Source organism: Lineus longissimus, chromosome 4, assembly GCF_910592395.1.
Source record: "Lineus longissimus chromosome 4, tnLinLong1.2, whole genome shotgun sequence".
Classification (NCBI taxonomy): domain Eukaryota; kingdom Metazoa; phylum Nemertea; class Pilidiophora; order Heteronemertea; family Lineidae; genus Lineus; species Lineus longissimus.
Window position 1 is genome coordinate 254,160 of NC_088311.1, and position 13,910 is coordinate 268,069.

Here is a 13,910-nt window from a genome sequence, read left to right on the forward strand (position 1 = left end):
TCGGTAATCAGCCATGAAAATCCAGCGAGATTTCCTTCCCGCGACTGGCAAATCATTGATGAGATTGTGTCCATAGAACGACAGTGACACACTTTCCGGTGCTGGCAAGCAAGTGTTCAGGGTTGCCTAGCGACAAGTTGGGGAAGAGCTGGCTTCAGTAATGTTTGCAGTCATTCACTGTGAATATATATATAGATCTAGAGTAGCTGACTCTCAGATTCGTGGGTGTGCACGTTTTGGACAATCCTCAACGATCTTTGTGAAAGGACACTTGATGAGCGCATCACATTGCTTTAGATGTTGAATGGAAGGCAACGTTTCTCTTGTGTGGCATAACGTCAACACGCCCATCTGGTAAGATCTCTTCTTTCTCCTCCATGTATGTAGGCTACGTTAGCTCATCAACACGTGATGGCAGTTTGGTTTGTTTTAAGGAAAGATAGTGCTTCTCTCATTGTTGACAAGTGTCTTTAGACTGCTCGATTGATGGAGAAATACCTGTCGTTGACATCATATTCCTTCTTCCCTTGTACTTGTCGCTCAGGGCTGTTGGTGTGCAGGGTGCAGATGCAAGAGTTGTGCAGTCTGCGAGGGGATACTTGGATTGTCCCTACTCTGACTTGTTTCATAAAGGGCTCATTGTACAATGTGTGTAATCTTCTCATTGCTGCAGTGCCAAATCAGATAATCCTATTGAAGGATAGGCCTATTGATGGGATGGACACATCCAATGACGTGATATCAAATAATCATTCCTCGCCGTTGTGGCTGGTAACAAATTGGAAATTTTGAAGAGTTTGATTTATCAGGGGGGAAGGGGTTAACTCAAACCCGCTGAGATATCTTTTCTCAGAACGTGGCTAGGCCAATATCAGATATGCCTTAGAGTCGCAACCTGTCATGTCTTTTGGACAGAGAATCAATAAGCATTCGTGGCATTAAAGGAATATCGAGTTCTTTTATGACCATTTACATTTGGAAGTTCCGCCTGACACTGTTCATTGTTAACGCAGAGGTTTTGGTAAATTGAAACGTCTTTCTCCATTGGGGAGTTACTTCAAGTCGCTGTGTAGTACCACTACAGTGGAACCCCGGTAACACGACCAATCATGGTGCTAATTGGGGTGTGGCCCACTCCACCCATCATTTGGAGTCAAGGGCTTCTCATATCTTACATTAACCTAAACTATCATACGTCTCTCGCGCCATAATAAGCTGGCTGAAAGTATACTCATCCACAAATGACTTTCATACCTCACCCTGTCAACCTGTGATTAGGTAACCATGGTAACAGTTTGATGATATTGGTCACCATGGAAGCAGGTCATGTCGCCTTCATTCATCATGAGATATCGGGCACTGGCAGTCCAATCAGAATACCTCACATATTTAGCATGGCCCTAGTTAACAACATATCTCAACATTTCAAAGGAGGGAGCAGAAGTTCCCCACTTTAGCTTGACGTGTCAAAGATGTTGATAACAGTACTTCCACTGTAACAATATTGAACCAAATAGCTTTACTTGATAATGCATTAAGATTGCTCTATTGGATTAGTAATGTTCTTTAATGGGCTTGGTGAGAACCGGCCGTATGCTCTTCTCTTGCTCTCCCTGAATCAAAGGAACAGTGCATGTGAAGAAGCAAATATCCTTTCTAATCTTTTCAAAGACTTGAGTGGATCAGGTGGATCAGGTGATTCACTGTGGTGTCTTTCTAGTCAGGAGATGGATATTTTCCCCAAACAACACAAGAGCTCTGATTGCTTCTGCTTGTTGCCAGTGGTGACAAATGAAGTCATCCTTTTCTTGACTCCCAACTGTCCCCCCATTTGACCTCTCCGTCGTTCCTCTCGTTACAGCCACCAGTGCCCACAGTGACTCCTCCAACTTAATCAGGATGAGGGCTTCATCACTTGGACAGTCAGCACCTTCCTTATCTGCCAGCATGGTAAGTTATAGTTTAACTTCTTGAAGATATCATGGCTACTCGGTCTCATCAAGTGAAAAAAGCTGTCAAAGATCTTTCCTATTTCAGAAATCGTCTTCACCAACACTCAAGTTAAGCTTCATCACCAAACCTGCAGATGGAGTTACTGTTGACTTGGGCTGTTCTCTAATGCTGTGGTGATCAGTGAAATATTGTTTCAGGCATGAGCCGAAGCCTGTGTCAGTTCCACCAACTGTCATCAGGTGTCACTGGTCCTGAAATCCTTCAGTTTCTATGGCAACCTGTTTCCCCTCAGATATGCTGCGATTTGACCACTAACATCACCGGGCATGATTCCCTTAGGGGACATTTTGTTGTAATTCGGGTGATGTTTTGATACAGATCGGGAATGAATCTGGACTGGGGTATGTTCAAAGCAGGAGAACAACATCTGTAGTAAAGAACTGCATGTATGAGGTGTGCGCTAGCTTCTTGTACATTTCCTGTTGTTGATCCCTCATGGACCCCTTGCAAACAGAACAGAGGAACCCCAGGAAGTCATTTGATCACAACCACTCTGTCTCCTCTTGGTCAATATTTGTCATGGGACCAAGCCATCCAACATAGATGACACAGACAACACGGGGTCAGCATGCAAGTTCCTCACGGAAGTCACGCTGATATAGTAAGGCCATATGGTCTTTGCTTCTGCAACTAAGGAAGTTGGTTAAATATCGTGTTTCAGATTGCGTTGTTAGTGCTTGATTGTTACCTATAGAGCCAGACCAATAAAGCCGTATGGTTTTACTATTGAGACCATTCAGCAACAGGAGAACAAGTTCATCAAGAATGCGGAAAAACACACAGAACAATCATTGGAGGCATGGGAATGAACTTGTGCAGTTGAAGGAGATCTCTGTTGATCTAATCATTGCTTACATGGCTTCAGGTTGAATCAACACCACAATCAGATGCCTTCAACATGGATGGCTGATTTGATACTGTCGGTTTATGCCGAGAGAGAAGTTGATTACTGAATCAATCAGCCCAATCAGGCGTTTATTTGTATTGGCTGTGGCATTCAATGTTTACTTTACTTGACAATCACTGGTGGAAGATTCCTACACCTGATCAATGCTTAGTAGCTCCTTGCCAGTTGTGGTTTGAAGCAGCACGGTCAGTGATCTGCTGGCTGGCAATACGAAACGAAACTCACTTCGTCACAATCCTAATCCAGTTTCCATGTATACACTCAAGTATTGAGCTCCCCAAAAAACCAACCAAAATCCCCTCCTTCCTCCCTGCGCACCTGTTGAGCATATCACAATCAAGCCATTATCCAGCCAGGAGTGACTACCATTAGGGCAATTCCCAGTGGACCACGCCAAGCTCAGGTAATAGTAGCGGTATTCTGCTCACACAGCCTACAAGGGAGCTGATTGGCCCACTGACGTGATCGCTTTCCTTATCTGCATCCCATTGGGAGAGGTTTTTTAGGGAAGGCTTTATACCTGTTGCTGTATGTAAGACTTTGGAGGCGAAGAGGGTTTGCGTTACCTCTAAGTAGCATTTCTACCATGAAAATGAATCTGCCATTGTATTGAATTGAAGAAGTAGTCTTTCATCTAGCATATCCTTGGAATTGTTGGTATTAGCAGCAGGTAGGAGGATCGGTTGTCTTCTTCATGCAGAGCTGTGTCTGCTGATGACAGGTCTGAATCATCATGGAGAAAGTGTGCTTCTTTGCCTCCACCTCCAGGAGTTCTACGTTCTTTCTGAGAGAGGTGGCGGCTTTGAACTGTAGATGGATGGGCACCAATGTTCACCAAGTCCTCCCTTCTGGATCTGGCCAGCCTCACGCATCAAAGCATGCTGCTGGCTTTGACTTCTGGTCTCAGAGAAGCAGAGCATAATCTTGTTTGGTGGAAGCTCTTGCCGTGGGCTCCTGAACATGACATTTGGTATACCAAGCAGATTGGTCTTTCCAATTGAATTAGGGTGTCTATTTGGATAGGGTCGGTGAAGAAGCATCAGGCAGGTCTTTCATGATGTTGGTAACGAGATATTTGGTGACTCGGCTGTCAGGCTCCTTGGTCACTCTCTTATGACATGAATTAAGTTTTAGCTGACAGACCTTCTTGGGCTGACAGGTTGAAAAAATGGCTGAATTGAGTCTCGACTGGTTCTGAGCTTGAGTTTGTAACAGGTGATTGGTAGAGATAATCTATTGGTAAGGGGCGTTTGTCGAACCCAGACGTACGTAATGGACATGTTTGCTCATTACCACTTGCTTGAATTGGCAACTTTGAGAGCAATTGGTTGTTATGTGACCTGTTAGAAAGCAGCAGAAGCATTTCTGCCCAATCTTCGTTTGGTTGATCTACTAGGTCACTGATCATTGCAACAGCCCTGTCCCCTCCTGTTCTGAGTCCATTTACGATATCACGGTGAACTGTTGAGCTGTGATGCTCTCTCTAAGAAGAGATTCATGTGCCATCCTTGGCCCCTGACCCTAGCAACCCATTCATATCCTAGTGTCTAGCTGCCATCTCATTTCTAGTTTGATCAGCAAATGGGGCTGTCAGGGATTTATGGTGGCTTGGCTGTGTGGATGAGGGATCAGGAGCCATGCTGTAATTACATGATTGGGAGACATGATGGATCACCTTCCTGCCACAAGAGCAAATAGAAGGTTGTAACAGTGAGGATATTCGTTAGAACAATGCCACAAATCACAGTCTGAAGGTTGATTTTGGTCTGTACTGACGTGAACTCCATTGCTCTCCATGTATCTTTTTTAAAGGAAAAGCTGTCAGATAACAAGTACCCTTGAAGTCAAAGCATCTTTGCTGTGATTTCCCATCAGAAGTCTTATGGAACACTGTTCTCCACTGAGAAAGAAAGTTCACTATCTTGATTCTAGTCGTACTAAGCAGGTGATATGGTCTGTCTGATAACCAATGTTCGCACCCAGACTTTGACCAATTCTCCTCTGGACCACCAGCAGTCTGCCATAAGCCGCTCCCAATTCATCATTTCGGGTGGATCTGACATAATTGAGGAGGTCAGTTGGTCTGATCCCTGTACTATCTGTCTCTGTCATGTTTGGATGGGACAATAGTTGTCTGAAGTCGTGCTTAAGCCTCATGCTTGATCTTTAAGCCGAGGACAATTTGAAGAGTTGATGGTGATGTCTGAGTAATGAGTCAACAGTTTGAGATTCAACAGCCCTCTGTGAAGTGTTACTCCTAACTATACTGGTGTAATTACAACTCAAGAGAAACACTCCATCATTGATCAACACTAGGAGGAAATTTGACTGTTGACGCATCATGAGAGGTCATTAAAGATGATATGGCTTCATTTCGAAGTCTTTTAAACTTGTTTTGATACCAAGGTTGTTAAATCAGCAGTGAAATTGGCTGTACCATGTCCAGTCTTGTTGCACCAAATGTCCTGCTCTTCTATCACAAAGCCTTTTTTCCACTCACCCACTTGACTTTCTCCAAGTTCGACTCTCCCCATACTGCATCACATCAAACATGATAAAGGAGACTTGAATTTCTTTGGCTCTGAATATGTCTACTTGAGACATCATATGCACGATGTGAATCACACACTAATTGTTGCGTTAGAAGTGTCTTCCAGTATACTTACCATCTTCGCAATGCCAAGTGCAGACAGTTGTGTAATATCTTTTGGAGTTTTTAAGGCGCACAGGATTTGTGGCGAGAGCAGAAAAATTGTATAGTTTATTGAGTGTTCTCTTCAAAAATGATGCATCACCAGCTCACTCAGAGCCTAACCAAGGAAAAGTTAGCCATTATTCATCATTTTCTCACCTACCGAATGTCTTGCTTAAGTATGTGACTGAAGACACTTGATGCATCAATGTCTCATGTAACGTTTTAATAACTCAGCACTGTCACGAAGATTCTGTAATTGTCACCTTTTCATTGCTTGGCTCCAATATCAAAGGGAAGAAGTATCCAGGGGCGCCACTGTTGATATGATTATGAATCAAATGACACGAGTTATGAAAGATGGAGGTTATGCGGTACTTCTTCATAACTATAATGTGGTATCAGGATTGCATCGATTTCAGGCATATGAGCAAGTGGAATAGTAGCTTTGTCAGCTCTCATTGCTAGGTCATGAAAACTGAGGTTTCTCTGAAGTAGCCGTGACTTGCTTTATCAGAATGAAATCTTGTTTATGGCTGGCAATGCAGATTTAAGTTCACCATCTTCAAGCCTAGAGAAGTTACGGTGAATTCTAAGAAGAGAGCCTTACACACTCATATCTAGTTCTAACAATATGAAATCTCCATTTCCTCTGAAGGAGTTTGAGTTTGTAAGTCTCTGATATTGGTACTCCCGTTTCCGAGATCACTTGACAGAAAACTTCCCTGAAGTGTTAATTAAAGACTTCGTTAATGAATGCCCTGATACTGATGAGGATAATATCTGCCCATGCCCTCTTTGCTGCTGTCCTTGCAGCGATGGTTATTTTGTTTTCGATGTTAAACTGTATGGTGTGTTATCTGACCTGGCATTAACATTGAGTTGTCCGCCTCGCTCATAATCCAGCAGTTGTCAGGTCAACTACGCTCCGGTCTGGTCTCTACACATACTTCTTAAGCATCTCCTTGATGTCACAGTCAATACCTGGAGATCTATTTGAGTGACAGGAAAGCAATATTAGATGTTCAGTGGCTAGTATAAAAGCACTCTACAACAACCTTTCACCCTTACCTGTCATTTCAGGGAGGGTTAATATTCTTCTTCTATCATTAGACAGCTCCTAAGAGTTCAGCTTGAGCAGTGGAAGGAGTGTTGATCTTCTATCAGTAGACAGCTCCTAAGAGTTCAGCTTGAGCAGTGGAAGGAGTGTTGATCTTCTATCAGTTGACAGCTCCTAAGAGTTCAGCTTGAGCAGTGGAAGGAGTGTTGATCATCTATCAGTAGACAGCTCCTAAGAGTTCAGCTTGAGCAGTGGAAGGAGTGTTGATCTTCTATCAGTAGACAGCTCCTAAGAGTTCAGCTTGAGCAGTGGAAGGAGTGTTGATCTTCTATCAGTTGACAGCTCCTAAGAGTTCAGCTTGAGCAGTGGAAGGAGTGTTGATCTTCTATCAGTAGACAGCTCCTAAGAGTTCAGCTTGAGCAGTGGAAGGAGTGTTGATCTTCCCGAGTGTAATCTTTACAGCAATGAATGTTGTCATATCAGCGACAACAGTACACTTCCCATCACATGTCATCCTTCATCTTAAGCTAAGCGAAAACTTCCCGATGAAAACCATTTTATTCAATGTGAGTCTCAAGTTAATCATTTCATAACATTCTGTGACATCTCCCGGGGAATGATCGTGGAGGAAGATCTTCTTTCTCTTCTTTATCATTGCTGCTAAAGATAAATTTATTCTTATTGCGACCAATTTATTTGTATTGCGATGGTTTGAAGGAAATGTCATCATAAACTGATCCTTTGGTTATGGTTTGCCCTCTTATGACATGAGACAGAGAATCTGAAATGAAGGAGTTTTCTACTTTGAGGATCAAAGAGGTTATTACAATTATAAAAAGCTATCACAGCGAAACTGATGTAACTGAAGGTTTCTTTGTGTTGACGGTTTGTATGAATTCATGTTATTTTGATGTGGTGGAGAGATGACTCGGTGATGCTGAAGTAATGCCTCTCTTTGAAGATGACGTATTTTGTCTCTAGACCGAATAATGGAATATTCTATTGCATATTGGTATTTTGTGGAAGAACCTCGGCTCCGTTTTTATGCCCACTTGGTGCAGATGCTGACGTGACATCTTGTAACTTGTACAATGTTAACACAAATTGTGTTTGTTCTCATGTTCTCACATAGAAATGGAATAATGAAGAACACTGCAAGAGATCAGAACTTATGAAATTTCAAACTGCAGTACTGATGAAGAGGTTTTGAAGAAGAGAAGAAATGAGGAAATGGTTTCCTGAACAAAACAGAAATTCATGCAGTCATGATCACTCATTGTCCTGACTAAGATTCCCAGAGCGAGGCTTGATCTGATTACAGGCCAGTGGGGCTGTCCAGGGTGTCCTCTCATCAAAGATGTTGGCAGATTCCGACATCATGGTGAAGACAGTCATGCTGGACTGGTAGACTCTCCAATTCCCTGTGGATAATCTACCGACAAACAGATTAGGAAGTCAAGCAAGGAATTCGTCAGAGACCACAGAGGAACTTTGTGTGTTGATTGGGATGACAGTCCGACATAAAGTCTAAACTCTGAAGCCAATGCCAACCACCAAGGCCCAGAGCAGCAGTTTGTCAATGAGCCTGATGAAGTACTGCTTGGTCAAGACAGTAATCCTCAGCTTGACCACAAGAACCTGACATGGCCACCTGCAGCCTCTCTGTGAGGGTACAATAAGGCAATTACCAGCCCAATCATGGCCCAGCTTCCCCGACTCCCACCGAATGCCAGGAAAGGAGTGGTAATGATGCGTTGGACGGATGTCAGCTTATTAAGGGTCTGCTTCAAGGACTGTTTTTGCAGTAAGAACCATTACATGGTAGCAGAGGTGCATGCCACCGAAGCTGAATTAAACTGGTCAAAATGAGAGTGACCACCTCATGTCAGATTGGAAGCTCATCTTGCCTGTTTGGAGTAAGAACAGAGTTACATGGTAGCAGAGGTGCATGATGCATGTGTGTTTGAATCACATTCTCTTCTTAAGAAAGTTGAAGTTGACACATCAAACAGATGAAATTGTCCCAATTATCATATGTGTGCCTCCCACATGGCTGTGATTAAAGGATGTGATGGGATCAAATCTGAGGTGACTGAAGAAAGAAAGTTGACAACCCTCAAAGTATTTCATCTCTCTCCTATTGATCTTCCAAGAAATGCATCTTGTTCTCATGTGAATGTAGTTTAAGAGAACTTTCATCACAACTTTCTTCTTCACAAGGCAATTTTCATTTTTTTCAGTCTTCTAACACAGTTATATCAAATCACGTGATGTGATTTCAGTGTTATTAGTCTGATGATCAAATTGCAATCCTTGCTAAAGTACAGGCATTAGATCTCATTTCCACAGTTAGAGCCAGTGCTAATACCTTTGAGGAAAGAAGAAGCCAGCGAGTAAGAAGTGTTTCCTTTACGCCTCGATCGAATGCATTAGTCCCTTTACTGATGGAGAGAAGGGCTTTTTTTAAAGGTAATGTCATTGTTAAGCTTGTTTGCTCCAAGGAGGAGATACAGCCAAACAAATGATTGACCAGATTCGAAATGGTTTTCAAAACTTCTCTCTTGCGATGGAATCAAGACGTTTTGAATAGAGCATTTGGACTTTTTCAGGAGTGAAACTATCTGTTTGTTTAAGAACTACTGGTGCTGGTGGCGTACTTTTAAGTTTCTATCTCCCAGATCTTATTGGATCACTGCTGAGTTTCCTCCATACCCACTTCCTATGGTAAATCCTTTTACAGACTTATTCCATTAAAGTACTGCCGTGGTAATGCCGGAAATGTTCTTGTACTCTCAGTCTGAGCATAGACAAGACTGTGAGGACTGTAAAGGTAGAAGATTTCATTAATGTTGATGAAAGGCCACATTCCAAGTCTAGTCTCTTGAGAACCTTACTGCTGTCTTGGATTTAGAGGTTAGGGGAAAGAAGGGGCATGTCAGACCTTTCACAATTAGGCTTAGGTCGACTGAACTAAAGATCTTGGTGATGGCTAGGACATCATCATTTAAATGATAAGATGTCTTTTCTCACCTTGTCAATGTGTGTTGATAAACTTGGCTAAAACAAGAAGGAAACACAAAGTACTCCCCTGATATCCTGTGCGTGCCATCATCTTGTAGTTCACTGATAGATGTTCTTCAAGAACGCTCCTAGCTGTCAAGTAGTAACACATCCAATTAGATTACCACGGATACCTTCTCCCTAGCAACAGTGAGTCCTTGGCAACGTAAAGATGGACAGCCATTCCATCATACTGCGTCATACGCATGACATAACGTGGCAGAGAGACAGAGAACGAGTTAGGAGATGGTTGGTCTTGCTCGGGACTAATCAGCCTCGTTAGCTCCAATTGGATACAACTGAGAGAACCAAATCCCAAAAGTTCCTCTTAAATTGCTTCCATCCTGTCCAATCTCCATGCCATGTGGTTTTTCTCATCATGGAAGTGATGGCCAAGCTGCTCTCCCGTGATACCAGTTTTGTAAGGTTGTTCTTGCTGTCACTTCCCATGCAGCATGTATTGTCGTGTCCATGCCTGGAGGGTTCTTCTTCTTGCTGTCACTTCCCATGCAGCATGTATTGTCGTGTCCATGCCTGGAGGCTTCTTCTTCTTGCTGTCACTTCCCATGCAGCATGTATTGTCGTGTCCATGCCTGGAGGGTTCTTCTTCTTGCTGTCACTTCCCATGCAGCATGTATTGTCCATGCCTGGAGGGTTCTTCTTCTTGCTGTCACTTCCCATGCAGCATGTATTGTCCATGCCTGGAGGGTTCTTCTTCTTGCTGTCACTTCCCATGCAGCATGTATTGTCGTGTCCATGCCTGGAGGGTTCTTCTTCTTGCTGTCACTTCCCATGCAGCATGTATTGTCCATGCCTGGAGGCTTCTTCTTCTTGCTGTCACTTCCCATGCAGCATGTATTGTCGTGTCCATGCCTGGAGGCTTCTTCTTCTTGCTGTCACTTCCCATGCAGCATGTATTGTCGTGTCCATGCCTGGAGGGTTCTTCTTCTTGCTGTCACTTCCCATGCAGCATGTATTGCCGTGTCCATGCCTGGAGGCTTCTTCTTCTTGCTGTCACTGCCAGTCAGCTGCTGATGAGGTGTCACATGAGACCTGCGTTGGCTTCAGCTTTACGATGGATTGATCGGACCATACTGTGATCAACAGAACTACATGTACCATAAATGTCTTTGAGATACTTCCCCACGAACCAATGATCAAGTGTGCTGACCCACCAGTTACAACAATGTCAAGTTGATGAATCTATTCATGGCTTGGGACTCCAGCCAATGACTCTCTGCTCGCAATGGCAAGGGTCACAAGGACATTGCATGCTATAGATTCCATAACCCCATCAGAATTCGCAAATTATCTGTGTGAGTTGGGTCGATCAACGAGGCACTGATTAGAGACCGCCAGGGATTGCTATGTGCTACAACATAGATTGTCAACAAATTCGATTTGATCATCGCCAGATAGAACTACAGTGGAACCCCGGTCGGCGACCACCCCGGTAACGCGACCACCCCGGTAACGCAACCACCCCGGTAACGCAACCACCCCGGTAACACGACCACCCCACTATGTGGTTGTGTTACCAGGGTTCCACTGTAATTGGTATTCATAGGAGACCAGTGAATGAATGTAATATGGTTTAGTTGTCTATAATCACTACATAATCCACTCATGGACGTGCTGGCTCTGATTGGTGCCATGGATGATGCGGGGTGGTCATTTGTTTCTGGCTGAATATCTGTCAGATGTTAAGAACCTTCGTGCTGCGGAAGCTTTGCCTAGGTTTGGGTCAGGGCTGCTGGGTTATCTATCAGGGAATCGTTTCAGACTCTAAACGCCAACATCATTTGATAAATATTGGGTTATATCATGCAATTATTGCAGGGTTTTATGTTCTATTGACCGTGGCACCTCTGCTCCTGAGAGACCTTGGGGCGTCTTATAAACAGAGCTGCTTTCGTTGCCTAACTTGTTGTCCACATCAGCGGCCTGAGTTGGTTGTTGTCACACACGATTCACCTGGAGTCTTCCACCAATGTTGCTTTTCTATCAGGTTTGTATTCCTGATGAATTGAACTCAATTCTAATTCCATTCTGGTAAAAGGTGTGGTAACCAAGGTTCTCTTCTGAACATCTTTGGCTAAGCTGTCACAAGAAACTCAATCAAGACAATTTCCTGTTCAAATTCACACTTTTATTTAGTTTAAAAGTTGAAATTGAAATCTGTATGCGTGGGGTGTGACTCAGTGGCCAATTACGGTCTTTTCATGCCACATGGGCTAAATTGAATCCAATCAGAGTCATATTCACCTTGATGGTATCTGAGAGGTGATTACAAGCGCGGCCAATCAGAGTGGGGCCTGTAATGAAATTGTCAGCATGTGCGGTTGGCGCCACTTTGGTAATGGCTCTTGAATCTCGGTCTTCAGCAGACACCTAGAAGTGAGGTTGTGTTTGAGTTGTCCTTCTCTCTGACGAGTGAGTCTACCAATGCAGGCATCATACTACTGAATACACCTGCGTTATCATGGAGGCTGACTCTCGAGTCTCACTCTTCAGCAGACACCTAGAAGTGAGGTTGTGCTTGAGTTGTCCTTCTCTCTGACGAGTGAGTCTACCAATGCAGGCATCATACTACTGAATACACCCGAGTTATCATGGAGGCTGACTCTCGAGTCTCGGTCTTCAGCAGACACCTAGAAGTGAGGTTGTGTTTGAGTTGTCCTTCTCTCTGACGAGCGAGTCTACCAATGCAGGCATCATACTACTGAATACACCCGAGTTATCATGGAGGCTGACTCTCGAGTCTCGGTCTTCAGCAGACACCTAGAAGTGAGGTTGTGTTTGAGTTGTCCTTCTCTCTGACGAGTGAGTCTACCAATGCAGGCATCATACTACTGAATACACCCGAGTTATCATGGAGGCTGACTCTCGAGTCTCGGTCTTCAGCAGACACCTAGAAGTGAGGTTGTGTTTGAGTTGTCCTTCTCTCTGACGAGTGAGTCTACCAATGCAGGCATCATACTACTGAATACACCTGCGTTATCATGAAGGCTGACTCTCGAGTCTCGGTCTTCAGCAGACACCTAGAAGTGAGGTTGTGTTTGAGTTGTCCTTCTCTCTGACGAGTGAGTCTACCAATGCAGGCATCATACTACTGAATACACCCGAGTTATCATGGAGGCTGACTCTCGAGTCTCGGTCTTCAGCAGACACCTAGAAGTGAGGCTGTGTTTGAGTTGTCCTTCTCTCTGACGAGTGAGTCTACCAATGCAGGCATCATACTACTGAATACACCTGCGTTATCATGAAGGCTGACTCTCGAGTCTCGGTCTTCAGCAGACACCTAGAAGTGAGGTTGTGTTTGAGTTGTCCTTCTCTCTGACGAGTGAGTCTACCAATGCAGGCATCATACTACTGAATACACCTGCGTTATCATGGAGGCTGACCAAGGATTATCCCTTAGTCAGGCGTGAACTGCTGTTGAGATGAGACAGATGATCAAAACTGCTGAGGGAGTCACCATAATGCATGCATGTTTTGCTGCACAACTGATTGAGATTCTTCTAAAAATGTCATCGATATTCACATACAACTCTTCGAGCTTACTGAGCTGGCTTAGTGCATTTCTCTAATGCGCCCATGAATATCTTCTCACTGCCATCTGCTCAATACTCAATCCAGCTAACAAGCAGCATCATGTCAAAACCAACTTGCATTTAGCTAATTTGAGAAGTCCCCAAGGCAGGTAACAGTGATTTGGATGGCGTGAGTAATCCCATGTGTGTGTCTGTGTAATGTTGGGAGAGGGAATGGGTTCTTGGTAGGAACCAAGTGTATGTTACATGATCATTCAATAGTTTGTGTCATTATTGTCGATTTTCAAACCATTAGTCATGTGCGTTTCCTTGAAGACCTCTGTCCTACCCATTGGCATCTCCTACACCTCAGTCCATTTCAGCCCACCTGAGTATCCATGTCACTTCAAGATAAAAGGAGATCAATCACTACACCCATCTTGTACGCAGTCTAAACAGCCCTATCTGATAAAGAGATAAGAAGCTGGCAGTGAAACTGATGACGACAATGTCAGTTTGCCCTTTCCCCATGTTAAAAAGATGGAGTTCAACCACCTAGTCTTTTTGAACTTGAGAATTGTGATGCCTCCCACACAGGGCACTTCTTCTTCACAGGTTCTGTAGTGGCCTTCCCCCTTTATTTCT

At 43.8% G+C, this 13,910-nt stretch overlaps 1 protein-coding gene across 11 annotated transcripts in view; it reads left to right on the forward strand.

The window, feature by feature from the left end:
* LOC135486361 (microtubule-associated serine/threonine-protein kinase 2-like) overlaps positions 1–13,910 on the forward strand; it is a 123,174-nt gene that overhangs the window by 64,262 nt on the left and 45,002 nt on the right. For all 11 annotated transcript variants that reach the window (XM_064769090.1, XM_064769097.1, XM_064769093.1 and 8 more), the window contains one exon: positions 1,862–1,950. In XM_064769090.1, coding sequence (XP_064625160.1) covers positions 1,862–1,950 — 89 coding nt within the window. The remainder of the gene's footprint in view (positions 1–1,861; positions 1,951–13,910) is intronic.